The sequence below is a fragment of the Myripristis murdjan genome, chromosome 20 (genome assembly GCF_902150065.1).
Source record: "Myripristis murdjan chromosome 20, fMyrMur1.1, whole genome shotgun sequence".
In the NCBI taxonomy this organism is placed as follows: domain Eukaryota; kingdom Metazoa; phylum Chordata; class Actinopteri; order Holocentriformes; family Holocentridae; genus Myripristis; species Myripristis murdjan.
In genome coordinates, this window is record NC_043999.1 from 18,872,410 (window position 1) to 18,889,713 (window position 17,304).

At 40.6% G+C, this 17,304-nt stretch overlaps 1 protein-coding gene across 11 annotated transcripts in view; it reads left to right on the forward strand.

The window, feature by feature from the left end:
* Positions 1 to 17,304, forward strand: part of ofcc1 (orofacial cleft 1 candidate 1) — a 144,559-nt gene that overhangs the window by 16,410 nt on the left and 110,845 nt on the right. For 8 of the 11 annotated variants that reach the window (XM_030079386.1, XM_030079387.1, XM_030079385.1 and 5 more), the window contains exons 6-13: positions 3,171 to 3,275; positions 3,920 to 4,003; positions 6,595 to 6,813; positions 7,097 to 7,194; positions 8,707 to 8,793; positions 9,320 to 9,396; positions 10,722 to 10,848; positions 16,009 to 16,251. In XM_030079386.1, coding sequence (XP_029935246.1) covers positions 3,171 to 3,275; positions 3,920 to 4,003; positions 6,595 to 6,813; positions 7,097 to 7,194; positions 8,707 to 8,793; positions 9,320 to 9,396; positions 10,722 to 10,848; positions 16,009 to 16,251 — 1,040 coding nt within the window. The remainder of the gene's footprint in view (positions 1 to 3,170; positions 3,276 to 3,919; positions 4,004 to 6,594; positions 6,814 to 7,096; positions 7,195 to 8,706; positions 8,794 to 9,319; positions 9,397 to 10,721; positions 10,849 to 16,008; positions 16,252 to 17,304) is intronic. The other 3 variants (XM_030079382.1, XM_030079381.1, XM_030079380.1) reach the window with 3 other exon arrangements.

Consider the following 17,304-nt stretch of genomic DNA (forward strand, 5'->3'; position numbering starts at 1 on the left):
ACTCTTGAGGAATGGGATGGTAAATTAGGATGCGTTCAAGGTTGTGAGCGTGCCAGTTTTCTCAGGGATGAGTCACATGTTAGATTCTTGATTTAATGTGGTTTATTTTGCTTTTCGCTGTGCATTGCTAGTAATTATTATCAATTATTGTCATGATGTTTTATACACAAGAGGTAGGCCTACACTTGATTTACCACGGTATATAGCATAGTCTGGAATATGGACAACTATTATATGAATTTTTTCACATTGCATCGAGATAGTCAAATCAAACACTGCAGATACAAGATATCATCCTCAAATCTTAGATATTAAACAAGAATGTCCTTTTATAGGCTGAGATTTATGATAATTCTAAACTTCCTTCAGCTAAGCGATCACCCTTTGCATTAGCCATGGGCTTTGTTTACACTGCCATTTTTTTTCATCCTGATGTCACATTTGTTTTAGTGTAGAAGCCATGACGGGTATGTGGGGATGACACAGTATCATTAAGGGTACGTTTCTTAAAGGATTTTGCCAACCTGATTTCTCTATTGAATTATAAAACAGTATAAAAAGACTATAAAAACTATCACCAAACTATAAAAAGGTACCAAATTCCAGATACAAATTTATCATCTCTAATTACATTTTACTTGGGCTTTTGTTTATGTGAAGTCAATCAGCGCAACACTTTGTTCAAAAGGACAGTGGAGGTCCTTTACATCTAGCTGTCTGTCTCTCTTCTGTCTGGATAATTTGCTCTTGTGCTCATCTAAGATCAGACCAATAGCAAATGGCCCCTATGGATTTAGCAGACGTGTTATGGTAGCAAGGGGGCAAAAATTAAGAGAGAGAGACGGGCAGGGGTGTGTGTGTCAAATCAATCATTCATGGGAAACTTTTGTATTATTCTGTGTTGCTTACGTGGATGGAACAGGCAAAAATTGTAGAGATGTGGAGGATTATGTTCCTGCTGTAATTATAAATCTAATGATTTTCTTTCATATTATATCATATATCTAATCATTATAGTTCTAATCATTATCTTTGATTACTGTTAGTTGTATGGTGTTGTTTTGTTGAGTTGTTTTGTTGCCTTAACTATTGGCTCCTTTACATTGACCTTTGACATGTGACCTATTCTCTGATTGGTCAAAAGTTTACTCAAGTGGCCGTTTTGGAAACATAATCAAGATCCATTGTCTTTGTCATGTAACCTGATGAGGCCTTTTTGATGCACTAGGTTGACTTTGATCTACCATCCAGAATTACCTGAATTTGTTTTCCTTTTTGTTTTACCATTTTTCTGCAATTGTAAATGAGGCCACAAGCCACACAAACCATACCTTTAAAACATACAAAATGATGCAAGTATATATTAAGACTGAGGAATGTTGTGAACTTGAAATCTATAGAGTAAGACAATAAGATAACAATTGCTATCGTTTATGGGTTTATGAAATTAATCTCTTGTTGCAATTGTGTTGAATATCGGATTTATATATATATACACAGTAATAATAAAACTGAGGAATATTTTTTTTCTCTTTTTGTGGAGAGTTCTTATGTGCACTAGTGAATTGCATTTACAGTTTACTGACACACACATGATGTGCAGAGTGGAACATTTGAGTCTTCCTAATAAAGGCATGCAGGCGGCAGGCAGCAGGCCCTTTCATGTTTGTGGCACTTCGTTCACCCACCCGCCCCTAAAAAAAAAAGTCTTTTCTACGTTTTTTTCTGTAACTCTGTAACAGTAACTCTGCTTGCGAGAAGTGGGAGTTATTGATAGTGTGTGCATGTAAGAACAGGGAATTGAAATTTTCATTAGAGAGATGAACTGGAGGACAGCAAGACTATTTAGGTAAATCAAAGATATGATTCAAAAGGCGATCCACGAAGCCACTACCATTATGCAAATTCGCGTTTGAAAAAAGGGTTTCATAACCTCAGAGCTATTTGCGGAGAAATTGTGCAAACTCTCTGTTAACGATGTAAAAGGACTTAACGTGAATTTCACAGTCAATTTATGGCACCACTGAAAAGTCATATGGCTGCTCCTTGCTTAATAAGTATTTCAGTCTGACTGTTTAACTTGCGCTCAAGAGTGAGGAGAGTGTGAAAACCTCATGCAGTCATTTCATATGAGCACGAAAGAATCCCAGTGAGCTTTTTTGGGTAGTGGCCTGGTGGCTAGTGGTGCTCCTATGCAAACACACTTACTCACATTTTTATGCATCCAAGCGCCAATACTCTCAGACTCCTATAAAGGCGATCCTTGTGTGGAATATATAACATGATCTAAGGCACCATGCTTTTTTTGCCCCACAACCAAAGTGATACAAGTAAAGCAATTTAGATTTGAGTGAAATATTCAAGGCCTGTAATGAGAATGATTTGGGGTTAAGAAAGCAGCTTGGTGGGGTGTACCCTTAATAGAAAGAGCCCTGGAGCCATTGGATTCCCATAAACTCTGTGGAGTAGACTTGATACCCATAGGTCAGTGATTGCTAATAAGAAGTCAATGGGACATGGGCTCAGGTTATTTTCCTTTGGATCTGCTCCTCCAAACTTGCCCGGTCCTCTAGGCCGCTGACCTCAGAGTATTTAGAAGGTATTGTCTTTGAAATTCCAGGTACTTTTGGGCTTGTAGACTTTCTCATTAGTTCCTTTTGAACATGGCAAACATATGGCAGTTGTATTTAAGAGATTGCCTGCCATGACCTTTCACGGCATGCTAATTAGGCCCCAGAGCACCGCAGGCCGTGGAGAGGTGCACTGAGAGAAACCCGGCACTCTCTTTCCCGGCTCCCTCTCTCTCTCTCTCTCTCTCTCTCTCTCTCTCTCTCTCTCTCTCTCTCTCTCTCTCACTCTCTCTCTCACTCTCTCTCTCTCTCTCTCTCTCTCTCTCTCTCTCCCCTTCTCTCTCTCGTTTCTCTATCTCTGTCTCTGTACTCCCGTCTCATCTCGCCTCTGCCTTATCAGGTAGCAGCCACTGCCCCAGCCCTTCGACAGTACGAGTTTCAAAATTAACATTTTCGCTTCATGTGCTTCTAATAACCACTAACCTGAACCTGTACAACTCCCCACTTCCCTTCCCCTTCAACCCCCTCCCACACACACACACTCCCAACCCCTCTTACTCTCTCTTTCTCTCATTCTCTCGCCTCTCGCACTTTCCACAGGAAATGAACGTGCCCAAAATTACTTTGACCCATCGTCAGCGGAGCAGACGGACCCAAGGCATCGCAGGATGGCTGGGGTCAATGCTGAAGATGAGCTGGAATTAAGTATGCCATTCACTGTCATAATAGTTCTCCTCGGTTCATTAAAGTGAGGTGAGAGAGAGCACTAGCGGCGGCCTGCCATTTCTGATGGCGGGACAGTCTATGTAAATACACCAACCGATGGCATCACTAGATTGGCTACCCAGCTCACTGTCATTGACGAAGGTCACGAATCATTGGTCAGTTTTCATTTCACCATGGCTTTTTCTCTCCCCTGTCAAATGACACATGCAGAGCCATATCAATAGTTTGCAGCCCCCTCCTAAAGTAGACCTATTAAAAATGAGCTCTTGGGAGCCAAGTAATATGCATGTTATAATGAAACATGGCTATTAACGGAGAAGCCATTTCACCTGTATCTTTTGGATATCACTGCCGTGTAATATCAAAGGATTCGCCAAACCAAATCTCATCATATGATGACAGGCCGGCTAACAGCCATGTTAATGCTTCTATTTCATTACCCCTTTGCATACACTTGATTTTCACCCTTCTGCAGCCATGGCTAATATGTATGGTTTGCATGTTAAGATGTGTTTTAGATTGGCTTTTCTGATAACTAGAAAGTAATTTTGAAGCACACAAACGAGTGTAATTTTCCACCACCTTTGAAGACGTATTCATTTTATATTTGTTTTGACCTGTAGCAATACTGAATGCCGATGAAAATGGGCTGTATCAGAGAATGACTGAGCTGCTGGATGAGGATGACACCTTCATAGACTTGCCAGGTATGAGTTCCCATATCTTTTCTCAAATTACATATTAAAAAAAAAAATCTTCATTTCTCTACTTATCTTTTATTTATTTATATGTGTATTTGTTTATTTTCACAATTTTGGGGCCTTCCTGTCATGGCTATTTCCTGAGTGTAAATACATCTAGAACAGTAAGGGATCACATTATTCTAAACTAGTCAACTACTTTGTGACTAAAAAGCACTTTTAAGTTTTAATTAGCATTATCATTTATTGATATCAAGTTAATGTTTTAAGTGTGTGGGATCAAGTTTTTCCAAATTGTATTAGAATATTACTTTGCACAGGCGTTGAAACCATAAAAACAGTAACAATGACACCACTCAAACAATAATAGCGATGTACCTTTATAGACATGTGTAAGAAAATTCTGCTCTGTGCAGTGAACCAACAATAAGGAGCCACATTCCCCGCTAAACAACATTGAAGGCAATACTAACGCAGAACAAAGAATACCATGAGAAATGGACCCTCACTAGCAGTCCTTGCTTTCCAAGCACAGGCCATTGTCTGGCAGTAGGCGTGCCTTTTCTCATTAGCTCAGTCTCATTTAAATATGTAGCCAAACAGGCAACATTGAGGTGGTTTAAGCTTAGCATTGTTCTGGGTGAAGACAGTCGCACCAGATCCTGTTGACATGACGCACATCTCCCGTGTAATTCCAACGCACAAGTGATGGGCTTAGGCCCGCTTGAACATGGTAGAATTTAGCCTGCTCGTATTATTTGCCATTGTCTTGGATTTAGCTGTACCACTGAGATTAGCAGCCCTATCCATTGTCTTGGAATGTTCATGAAATCCCGCAGAAAAAGTAAAGAGGATCTTGGATTAACAGTTCCCCTCCATGCAATAGGCAGAGAGACAGGGAAGCAAAGAGAGAGAGGAGGAGAGAGAGAGCTTGAACAGTTATACCTTTACTGTCCAACTGCAGCGACTGCCAGTTAGCACTCCACCAAGCTACAATAGACTTGAAGACAATCACCTTATGCTGCTGTATGGATGCCTCCCACCGGTGTAGGCTGCAAGTCTTCTTTGCAGCTGCAACATTGGTTCAGTGTATGTCAGTGTTGATCCTGACACTTTGTGACTGCTTCTCGGGTTTTACTCGTCGCGTTTACAGCACGCCACAAAGCGCTATACACATTCCAGAAGAAAAGAACATGAATAACACAAAGCATTAATGAAATGGACAGTGGCCAGTGCTATAGACATTTTCCAGGAAGATTCCTGGAGAAATCCCTTCTGTCTCTACAATATCTTCAGTTCTTCTTTTTATCTCGAATGAATTCCATTGCTTTGGCTGTGAGATGAAAGAACACAGAACTGGCATTCTATTCATTCTAGTTCTGGATATAGTGTTATGCATTTATATCTTCTTCTATGTGAAAAGCATTAGGCAGTGATATCAGCTTTGGCTGTTATACATGTTGGACTGCACACGTCGAATACACAGATGCTCAAATTATACTGCATGCTTTCTACCAACGAGGCGGTGCAGGAAAATTGAAAAGATACACAGGCAGCGAGTTAGCTACTGTAGATGATGTCTGTCTGCTTTCAGTGATGAATCTTGGATTGCCAACTGGAAACTAGTTCACACATCATTCTGAGGAAAACTGTTTTCATCCTGTGAGTCTGTCCCTCAAATTTAAGACCTAACGTATTGTAAGAAAAGACAATCTGTTGTGGAGCTGTCATCTTGATTAATGAGCGAAAACACTGCAGGGTTAATGGAAAAAGTTAGCAGTGTGAAGATAAAGATACCGCTTTGCAAAGCAACCCCAAAAATGGGACAAAGGTACAGCCATTTTAAAAGCTTGAGGTGGACTGCATTTTTCTTTGTCTGATACAGCAGTGTGCAATGTGATAATACATCTTTCTTTGATGCCTCTTATAGAATCAGCTTAGAAATCTGTATAATCAGTCGTGCAGCATGATAAACTGTGCTACCTTTTGCCTCCCCGAGTCTTTTCCATTTTGCTGTGCAGTTTATTTCACTCCAAGAACCACACATTTGTTTCTCAAGTTTTCCGATTAGTAACAGTGTCAGATCTTGCTTTTTGATAACCATAGATTTTGACTGAATATACAATTGCAACTCTAGCTGTCATATTGTTTTATTTTATTTTATTTTTTTCATATCTATGTAGACCTGTAGCGCCGTGTCAGTGTGAGTACATTAAGGCAAGGATATGAGAAATAAAGGCAGGTGCTTCACAGGAAGCCTGCCTGGCTCCCTCAACATGTGTGAATAGGACAGTATGGTGTTACAAGCATTCACATTAGTGTGAGTTATGATTTCAGTGTACACTCATGTCCACCTGTGAACGTGGCTCTGTGTGCACATAGATGTCTTGGTGAGTTGTGTGTGTGTGTCTCTGTGTGCAGGTATGTAGATCCATCAGCACTTGTGTGTCTGTGCCGAGCCATCAGTGTGTGTGTGTGTGTGTGTGTGTGTGTGTGTGTGTGTGTGTGTGTGTGTGTGTGTGTGTGTGTGTGTGTGTGTGTGTGTGTATGTGTGCGCGCGCTTGTGTGTGCATACCCACTGATGCGTGTCTCTCCAGGTATGCTGCTAGCCTCCAGGGATGAGGAGGTGTTGGAGGTGAAGGCGGGTGAGCCGGTGCTTCAGCGGCGACTGCTGCTCCACGATGGTGGTGTTGCCTCAGGCCCCGGGCCCTCCCAGGCCCAAACCATCGCCAAAACCCAGGCTGGGACTAGCGCTGGGTTTGTAGCAGAGGCTGGACCTGAAGCAATGGTGATGGGCAGGGAGATCACTGTGAAAAGTAAATCACCTTCATCTTCTTTTGTTAATGTTTGGGATTTTTTTATGTGCAAAGGAATGATGTATGAAATAATTTTTTTGCAATGTAAGAGAGTCTCTATACATTTTGAGTGTTCTTCCATAGCATTTTTTATGACTTTTTCTGTAATGACACAGATCACACAATATTTTAAAAATTTATACAAAATGCTGCTGTTATAGTTTTTTTTTTTTTTTTTTTTTTAAATCACAAGATTGCAAGGCTGCTGTTAGTTTTGTTTCTAAGCTAGCATCATTTCTTGCAGTGAGGCCAGCAGAGGAGATGATCCCCCGCTACGCCCAGCAGCTGAGGGAACGCGTGCGGCCTGACATGATCACGCTTGGCAGCCTTTCACTGCAGCAGGTCAGAGCTACAAAGAGGAATATCTGTGTCATCATCCCATATTCACCAGCACATCAGCCATGTCCATTATGCTGTGTATCAGTGGCTATGCTTAATGGACATACACTGTGTGTGTGTGTGTGTGTGTGTGTGTGTGTGAGGGAGGGGGGGTATTTATTTCTTCCTGTCTTCCTGTCTGTGCATATGCTTGTGTGTGTATGTGTGTGTGCATGACAAATTCAAAATCCCTTCTATGGCACAGCCTGCTAATTTTTATTCTCTTTTTTATCTTTGGTTCTTTGCTCCACTTTTGTCCCCAACCTTTTTCTTCCCATTAAGTCTTTTCAGAAGTTCTGCATTTTGTTCTCAGTGATGATCTAAATCTCAGCTGAATGCACCACAGTGAAATTGCTTTTTGTAGAACACGAATTCAAGGTACTTTAATGCTTAGACAATTCATCCACCCCCAGCTCAGAATGTGTGTGTCGACATCCTATGGTGCATATGATATTCTCAAACAATTAATTTATTTGTGGAGATAGTTTTGTTCTGTCTTTGAACCTTGTCGTACATTATTATGCATATTTGTTTCTTACAGAAGCTGAATTTCCGTGGTTCTACACCCGTCTTATGGTCTTTTCAGGAAAAATAGAGCGTGACTACTTTTTTTTTTTTTTTTCAAACTGCTTTTTGGGGTGAGAGAAGGGATTTTGTGAACTTGTTATAATATGAAGCAGCTCACAAAACGAGTGTTCATATTCCATCCGCCAGAAAAGAAATGGGACTGAAAACAAGAACATGGGGTTTCCATTGTGTGGCCCAATCTAGATTGCTAAGAAACCCAAACATTATTGCATATGTAAACAGAATGAAGAACTTCTATCCAATGTATTTTTAGGTATAATCTCAGTTGAAAAGGAAGTAGGAGTAGCAAATTACGTGAATAGAAAGTAAAACGTGATTGGAAAAAAAAAGGTTCCACAATGTATCACCATCATTTGGAAGCCACAGCAACAGTTGACTCATCCTCCCTTATTGGATAATCAGTGGCATCTACTGTGCACTGTATCAGTATTGGGATCAGTGTTTTCTTATTCTTTTATAATATGTATGCACTCTCCCACTGTTTCCACACCCACCTCCCATTGAAAGCACATTATCCACCAGAGATTTCACATCTATTTTGAAAATAATGGCGTTTTTCTTCTTTCTCTATTCTGCCGTACAAAGCCTCTACAGGGCGAGACGCTGTCACTTAGCAGTGTCAATGTGTCTGAATGGGGAGTGTGAATGTGCTGACTGAATGTAAAACTGGCAGAAATACTCATCAAACGCTACATGTCTTTAGGGTCTGGCTCGGTATCGATTGCCTGCAGATTGCATTACAGTTGCTCCTTGTTTTAGCCATTGTGCTTAATTCTGCCATTATAGTGCACTGCAATGTTTTCTAATGCTGCATTCAAACAAAATATGTGTGCGTGCGTGTGCATGTTTGTGTATATTCATGTGTGCGTTATTGCGTTGCATTTTCAGCAGGCCACTCAGAAAGGTCTGTGGAATAAGAACGAGTGGGCAAACAGAAAGAAGAAACTGATGGCCTTCTTCAGTGGGAATGCTAAGGTATTGAGTCTATATATGAAACACTGCTTGATTTTCAGGATGCTATATAAGTATGAGTAACCATAGGCATAATATAAACTGCAGGGCTGAGGACATCTCTAAAAAAAAAAAAAAAAATCATATTGCAGTTCTTTTGACACATATTGTGATCACAATATGGTTGACTATTTTAGTGGGAATGATTATTTTTTATTTTTACTGTAAAAAAAAAAAGTATTGTTAATGTTGTGATGTGAACATGCCATGTCTGTAAACAACAGTTTGTAGGCTAGAGCAACTGTGTACCACAATACTTCATTTATAATGGTATTTTGTCATACATTTTACATTTAGCAAAACATTTCAGAGGCTGCACAAAACGATTCCATCCAACAGTATTTTCCCTCAGTACATAACAAAACCTCACCATGTACTTAAACAGGATTTCAGCATTTTATTCCAACAGTAATGAATAGTGCATTGCATTAGCATGTAGAGCAATGTTATTTGAATTAAGTGTTAATGTCAGTGCTGGTTAACACTAAAGGAGGTCCATTCACAGAGAGTCTGTGACGAGCCTGTGAGGGGAGCAGCACAGCGCAGGCTAAATGCATTGCCTCAGTGGTAAGTCCAGCCCATTTCATATTTCTCTCCATATGTACAATTGATGTCACATGACTGTAATCATTAATTGTGTGTAAAGCATTTGTATTCCCACTGACATTTGAGAAGGCACGTAATTCATATGTCCTCTACATGGCTTTGCACTGTCGGCAGGCATTGCATTATGGGTAGTATGGCTGCAGGGCGCAGAAATCTGTCCATGTCACTGGGCTTGGAGGAGCATCAATTCTTGCTCCATCCACTTCAGTCAGAGATCACACATCATATCTCGCACTGAGAGCCCCACGGGCAATCAGCTTAGCATGTTTAAGTTTTTAGTAATTATGGAGTACCAGGCTGGCTGACATGATAAAATCAAGAAACTATACATCAAGTATCTTCTCTTGTGTTTGGTTGCTTTATGGGTGGGTGGTAGTTGGACACCAGCGCTGTCAGATGAATGCGGTTTGGAGTTTAGCAAGATGACCTCCTCTCGGCAGCCTTGAACCCTGTAAATTCCTTCTGATATCAATGGTGGGTGGCTATTAGACATGGGAGACTTTCTATGCATCACCTAGGGCTACATCTGCCTGAGATTGAATGAGAAATTATTTCACTTTTTCTCTCCCTACGCCTATGAAAGAAAAAAAAAATGATAGGAGAGACGCAGAGCTGACTTGTGGTTTTTGTAACAAATGTGTAATTCATTTGTTTCCACTGTTTCTGATTTAATGGAGGTCGAGTAATTGCATTAGGAAGCACATTGTGCCTTGTTGTGAACTGATGAAAGCACATGTAATACTTTTGATAGGCGAACAGAGAGGAGGGAGAGAGAGAGAGAGAAAGGAAAGAAAGACCCAGTGCCTGCCTTTGATGCTGAGCATTTATTTGCTGAATTATCCTTCCTTTTACAAGCATCTTATCCCCAGTCGCAGGCAGGCCGGGGCCCCTGTGATATTGCTTTATTTTGAGGAATTAAGAGATGTGGCGAGGAGACAGAGTGAAGCAACCGCTTATTACATTACTACTGATAAGATTGAAAGGCCGAGAGAGAGAGAGAGGGAGAGAGAGAGAGAGAGAGAGAGAGAGAGAGAGAGAGAAGGAGGAGAGAGAGAGAGAGAAGGAGGAGAGAGAGAGAGAAGGAGGAGAGAGAGAGAGAGAGAGAGAGAGAGAGAGAGAGAGAGGAAGAGAGAGTGAGAGAGAGAGAGAAACCTAGTGGAAAGTGTTTTGTTGTGGTGTTATTAGATTGAGCTGCTGTTGGCTACAGAGTGGAACAACAGAGTCCAATATGCAGGTGGCTGTTAACAGGGTTAGCTTCTTGTGTGTGTGTGTGTGTGTGTGTGTAGCAGCAGAACCACGGAGTGCCCGTCACTCAGAGTGCTTGGGGAAGGCCAGGAGGAAGTGATAGCCAAATATGACCAGATGACAGAACTCCCACAGTCCTTCTCTGCAACATCACAGCCACTGTGGCAGGTAAGATCTGCTAACTGCCATTACTGTGAGACAAAGGCACGCACACACACACACACACACACACACACACACACACATACACACACACAAACAGGACACCGAATGCACATAAACAGGAAGTGAGATACCCCATAATCTCCAAGAGGGCTTTGTGTCACAGGAGATGATATCGATCCTAAAGTGTTTATGAATCCTCAGAAAAACAGACAGAAGGATTGTTTGAAAACAGTCAAATGATGTAATTACGTGAAATCCTCCAATGAATGGGATCTGTCAGGGAATGGCAAAATGATATCCCTCATTTTAGCTTTCCAATTTCCCTCTCTTGCCTCTCTGCCTTTCAAGCCACCAGTGGCTATATAAGCATGTGTGCAAGTACACAAGGGCACACAGGCGCACAGGCATTTTCACACAGGCTCTATACTGCACTGTATTGCCATACACAAAGCAAGGAGAGAAAAGGCTGCATTTTATTTGCTGCTTTACAGTGTACAAGGCATTTTCTTCTGCTTTGTGGCTGGTGTCTGCACTGTTAGGAATCTAAGGAGGAGGAAAAGGAGTCCAAGGAGATGAAAAAAGAGAACAGAGGGAGAGGAGAGAAAAGGGAAGCAAGAGAGAGAGGGAGAGAGGGGAGGAAGCTGCAGCTTTAGCAGTAGCATCACTAGCTGTGGGAGGAGTATGCTGTTGTGTTGCATCTGGGGATGAGGCTGCCATGCCACCGTGCTGGCTTAAAGATGTAATGAATCTTCAGTCGGGGGCTTTCCTTCCAGGGTGACAACTGGCTTTGAGGAAGGTTGTAAATGCAGGGGAGATTGTGGTATAATTCCTCAGACTGGCGTTTGTGCCCCCCAGTCACCATTCGATTATCTCCCAAATTGCTGTGTTTCACTGAGATAAAGATTTTTTATGGCTTGCTGACTTGAAACAACCGGCACAGGCAGAATAGGGGGCAAAAGAGGGAGAGGGAAAGAGAGAAAGAGAGAGAGAGAAAGCAATGGCCAAACCTGCCACGCATAGTAATTTCCATTGGTAAATGACAAAATCTTTGTTTATATGACATTTCTCTAAAATTACTGCAGCGAGATGAATCTGAAATATAAAATGTCACATTTGGCATGCAAAACTATGAAAATATATTTCTGTGCAAAATTCATGGAGGCATTTAATTTAGAACGTGTTTAATAACTAAGGCAGCCTGCATCAGTAATCCTGCCCGGAGGTCCCGAAAAGATTGTCATATTTATTCTCTCCTTTCTTCACCCCCCTCCTTCATTCCGAAGCCAAAAAATTTTAAGGGTAAATGTTCATTGTTAATTAAGATTTACTAATTAAAATGAAAATAATTAACGAGAAAGCTTAATCTCTGAATATTAGCCCATACTTAGAAAGAAAGGAAGTTTTTGTATGTGGCATTTCCTGTCTCTATTAAGAGTGCATTTTGTGTGATCAGTCAATGTGTGGAAAGCCCTGAAAAGATATTTCAGTGAAAGGACGGCCGCTTGCCAGCTAAACCACTGAGGATCCCTCGCTAGAGCCTTTGATCTCATCTGTAGGAGTGCTGTAATGTTATGGCACTTTAGGCACAACTCAGGCTCCGGGCAAACAAACCACCTCTGATATGGAAAATTGGCTCACTTCACCTTTTACCTTCGCCTTGCTGTCTTGACTCTGTCTTATGATTCATGTGCACATATAGACAGATAATAACAATACCTTTTAAAGACATACACAGTGAAATTTGGACACCAGTTTGTTGTCATTATTTTTTATTTCTTTGCATCTTTCTCTCCTCTCCTACACCTCCTCTTCCTCCTCCCTTCCTGTCTGCATGCCTATATCTCCATCCAGTGTGGGGGTTTGGAGGCCTCCGTCACCTCCTCCTGAATGTGAGATGTGTGGGCTAAACCGCTTTGCCACCAATTATACTAATTTCACTTCTGCCTAAATTGTTTTTGTTGTTTTGGTATGCAAAGATGCTCACAGTGAGGAGATTGAGGGGCATTACTGCAGGGCTCAGCACGCACCTTCCCCCTTCACAGACTGCCAGAGCAATGGGCACTGCCAGCCGTCAGTAGGTGAATCTGTGTGTGAGTGTGTGTGTTTGTGACAGAGAGAGAGAGGGAGAGCGAGTGAGAGAGAGAGAGAGAGAGCACGTGTGCGTGACATAGAGAGCCACTATGGTCCGTCATCGTTACTAAGACAGGGATCAGAATGGAAGGCTTTGCCTTGGGAAGTTGATCAACATAATGGAAACATAGCAAAGACTATGGACACATGTCACATAATATTTAAAAAAGAAATGATACTTTTGTATATTAGATGATCATAGGATTTTATTGTTTAAATGAAACACAATTATAATGTCTTAAGAACCACCTATAGTGATCCCAGTGGTCATAAGCAATATAAGAAGTTTGTATGCATTGCAGTGTGTTCCGTCCAAGTTGGATCACTTCACTTAAATCAGACAATAGTGGATATAAAGTGCATTGTAAAGAGGATTATGAAGAGGCTGGAAGCTTCTGACTTTTCTTAAAGCAAATATAAACACAAAAACCCTTTGTCTTAAAGCTGAATTATAGCAGGAAGTGACAGGGAGTGCTGGGAAACATTCTTTGAGCCATTTTACTATTTTTTCTGGCAAATTATTCATTGTAAACATGTTTACTAATAATTATAGCTGCACTCATGATTTTAGAAAAATATGCACTTCATAGAAAGCTATCATGTGGCAAAATGCAGTAGTTTTAGTCTACTACACTATAGCACATACAGTACATTTCTTAATAATACTTACTTGTATACACTCAAATGTACAGTTGTCAGGATTATCCTAATATTGGGGTGTACCTCTTTCACCAAAAAAAAAAAAAAAAAAAAAACATACTTCTGCAAGATTCTCAGAAATCTACCTCTTCCTCATTTTCATCTCTCACTCATAAATAAAACAGCATGATTAATGTGGTCATTCTCTTTTAGGAAGAGGATAGTTGCTTGTACTATTTTATCCACTCAATGACTTTTGCAGAATATGTCAAATACTACTACTACCATAAATAATAACAATAACAATAATAGTAATAATAACAATAATAATAATAATAATAATAATAATAATAATAATAGAAGTAGCAGTAGTACTAGTAGTAGTTGTAGTAGTAGTAGTTGTATGAATTGATGTATGTATTTACTTACTTTTGTTGGGAGTGTCTTATAAGCCCATGGGGGCTGGGCATTATTGTATGCAGGACACTTAAATAAAAAATATCTATCTATCTATCTATCTAGTAGTAGTAGTAGTAGTAGTAGTAGTAGTTGTAGTAGTAGCAGTTCATCAGCTGTTCCCCAAAACGAGGTGCAGTACTGTCCAGTAAAGATAATGTATATAAAAAATATATGAACAGTGACAAAAACCAAGTGTCTCTGTTTGCATCTGATTGACTTTTCATTCATGGCTGTTTAAGAGATGCCATGGGGGACAACAGACGGAATAAGTATTTATATTGTTCTCTGATTATGTTGCATGAAAAACTAAGCTGTCTACCCAGCTTACCCTATTACTCATCCTCAGCCCTAAAAAAAGAGGAACTTGTCACCAAAACAAACAAGCAAATAAACAATGAGGGGGCGGTATAAGCCTAAAGGTTAGCAGGAAGAACTTGTGACGCGAATGTTGCTGTTTTGAACCCTTTACCTGGATGGGCAGTCTGGACCTGGGGAAATAAATGAACATCCCTCTCTACTGTATAACATGTAACACTGTTGATGTGCCCTTGAGCAAGGCACTTAACCCCTGAATGCTGAGTGGAGATGTTTAGTTGCCAGCAGTAGATTGAAGACTACATATGTATGGTTAAATACTTAAAGTAAATAATCTTTAAAAAAGACCCCAGAACAGCAAAGCATTTGCTAAGAACTAGCATCATCAGACACAGAGCTTTTTAGGTAGGAATCCAGCCTTCAGATATTGTCTGTCAATGTGTCGTCTTCCCTGTGACAATAACTCAATGTCATGTCCGCTGCAGGCTGTGTGCCACCAAGAGACTGTCCTCCCACACTTTGGCCACGCTGGCTTATGACTTTCCACCGGCACTCCCCAATTTTATATATTCAACTTTCTGCCTCCCTCCACTAATCCCCAGCATTTGCCGCTGTCTTGTTCTCACCAGATTCATCTTATCCCCCAAATGCTTCGCTCCCTTCAGCGAATTTTCAGGCCCCAGTGTGCTCCCTGCCTCACAGCCAATGATGGTGAACTGCGTAAACATTTGTGTTTGGTTGTTTTTGTTGTTGTTGATGTACATGTTTCTGGGTAGCTGACTGATTTGCAACCTTGTACTACTAAAGTAAAGGTTTGGTGTAGGAGCACGGGATAGGGATGATATTAAGCTTTTTTTCCACTTGTAAATTAGTTAAATTATGTCACTCTTCCATACCTGTGAGTTTGTCTTCTCTGAAACTTAGTGTGTAATATCAGATCATGGGTATCAACGATAAATAAAGATTAAATTGACAATACATGCTCTCCGCAGCATATCAACTGCATATTACACAGGATTTGAGGAAGTTTTGGGGGAAAATGTGACATGTACAGTATGTTCACAATTCTAAAGTGAAGCCACTGCCACACTGCGGAGAGACCAAATGCATTACAGCTTTTCAAGGAACAAACAGAGTCCTCTCTGTAATTGTAAACATGTAGACAAAGAATGCATCAAGGGGTACAGGATGTACACACACACACACACACACACACACACACACACACAAAGAGGAGATGTTTAAGATAATGGCTGTTGCGTGAGTGAGAATGAAGCATTACTGTCTGGTCTGAAGGTATTTGCCCTGTCTGAACTCAGGGAAGAGGGAAGAGAACACCAGTGCTGTCTCATCCAGCTGTGCCTAATTTGCTTTTATCTGACTTTAAGTGTTAAATGCCAATTTTTATGTCATCATTTAGGTTAATGCTAATTATATTTACTAATGTCCTGCTCAACTTCACGGAAATAAGATGGCAAGTTGGCCAGCCCAGGACTCTTTAATACCCACAGGGATAAGTCACAGTTACTTAGCAAGTCATGGGAATGGACTCTCCAAATACCATGGCTCCTACAGATGCTGCAGTGACCAAGTCAATCCACACCACTTTCTTTATTACAGGTGAACCAGTGCAAAAGCCTCCATACTGTCGAGGTGTGTGTGCGATGCCTGAGGGCTGTCAGAGACAAGCTTCCCAGGGGCCTCTACTCAGTCAGCGTGGCCCTTCACAGCTGTTTAGGGGGTCCAGCCATGGCCTGGTCCATTCTGAAGGAGCAGCAACAGTGGGCCGAGACAACAGAGCCAGTTGAGCACCAAGGCCGCTTCTTCAGCATCGACTTGCATATTAACCAGAGCCTGTACATGGTGAGAAATTGTTAATGAGATGCTGAAAACAAGTAGAAACCATTCAGTGCAAGAAAGATAAATAATGATTGTTCTCAACTTTATAATTCTCTTTACTGAGGCTAATGATCTCCTTTAGCTTTGTCAAACATGTAATGCACAAGAGGAAATAAATAATAACAATGTTGCCTGATTTCTAGTTAAAAAAAATATGGTAACTAATTTTAAAATCGCAAGTATGCCAATTTTAGTTGTATCAAGTTTTAAAGTTAAACAAAAAGTTCATTATTATTTAATGGAATTTTAGGATAAGACGAGGCTATATTTTCTGTTTTCATGGAAATTTGTTTTGCATCACATTTTCCAAAAATTACAACAATGACATGATACAGTGCACAAGCAACCAAGAAAATAAATAGAGTAGAAATGACAACAAACAGCAAACAACAAAGAAAATTCTTGGCTTATTGCCCATCCAATATGTAATAATCAGTAAGTTACTAGTTGACATTTTCTTTGCAAGTTGGGCTAAGCACAGACAGGGTTACTCAGAAAAACAAAATATTTCAAGTTCCTAAATTGGATTTGGAGTCATTAACATTTCACATTTGAGGCAGCTGAATTGAAACTGAGCAGAAGTGACTCCAGCTCTTGCAAAAAGCACAGTGAGCTCTGCATTTGCTGGTATCAGTGACATGTTGCTTTCCTCTATTGAGACTAATGTGTTTTTATTCAACAGGGGAAGGACAGAATCAGGTTGTGATTTGTGGCTGCGGGAGTTCATTCAATAAGACCCCCTTTATTGAAACGATGCTTGGGGAAGCTGCATCGAATACACTGCTTCAGATACACTCCAGTACAGTATATGTGATGAGGAAAAATGTGAAATAAATATAAAACATTCCTCATCTGAGAACAATTTTGACACTGAGGGGCTCTGAATTAAAACACACTCACTTCCAATGAGAGGAGGGAAGTCTTTGATGTGAAAGCCAATTGAAAATTTCACTAAAATGCGATCTTAAAAACAAACAGTGCATGATCTGTCAGATAAAAGCAAACAATAAAACATGG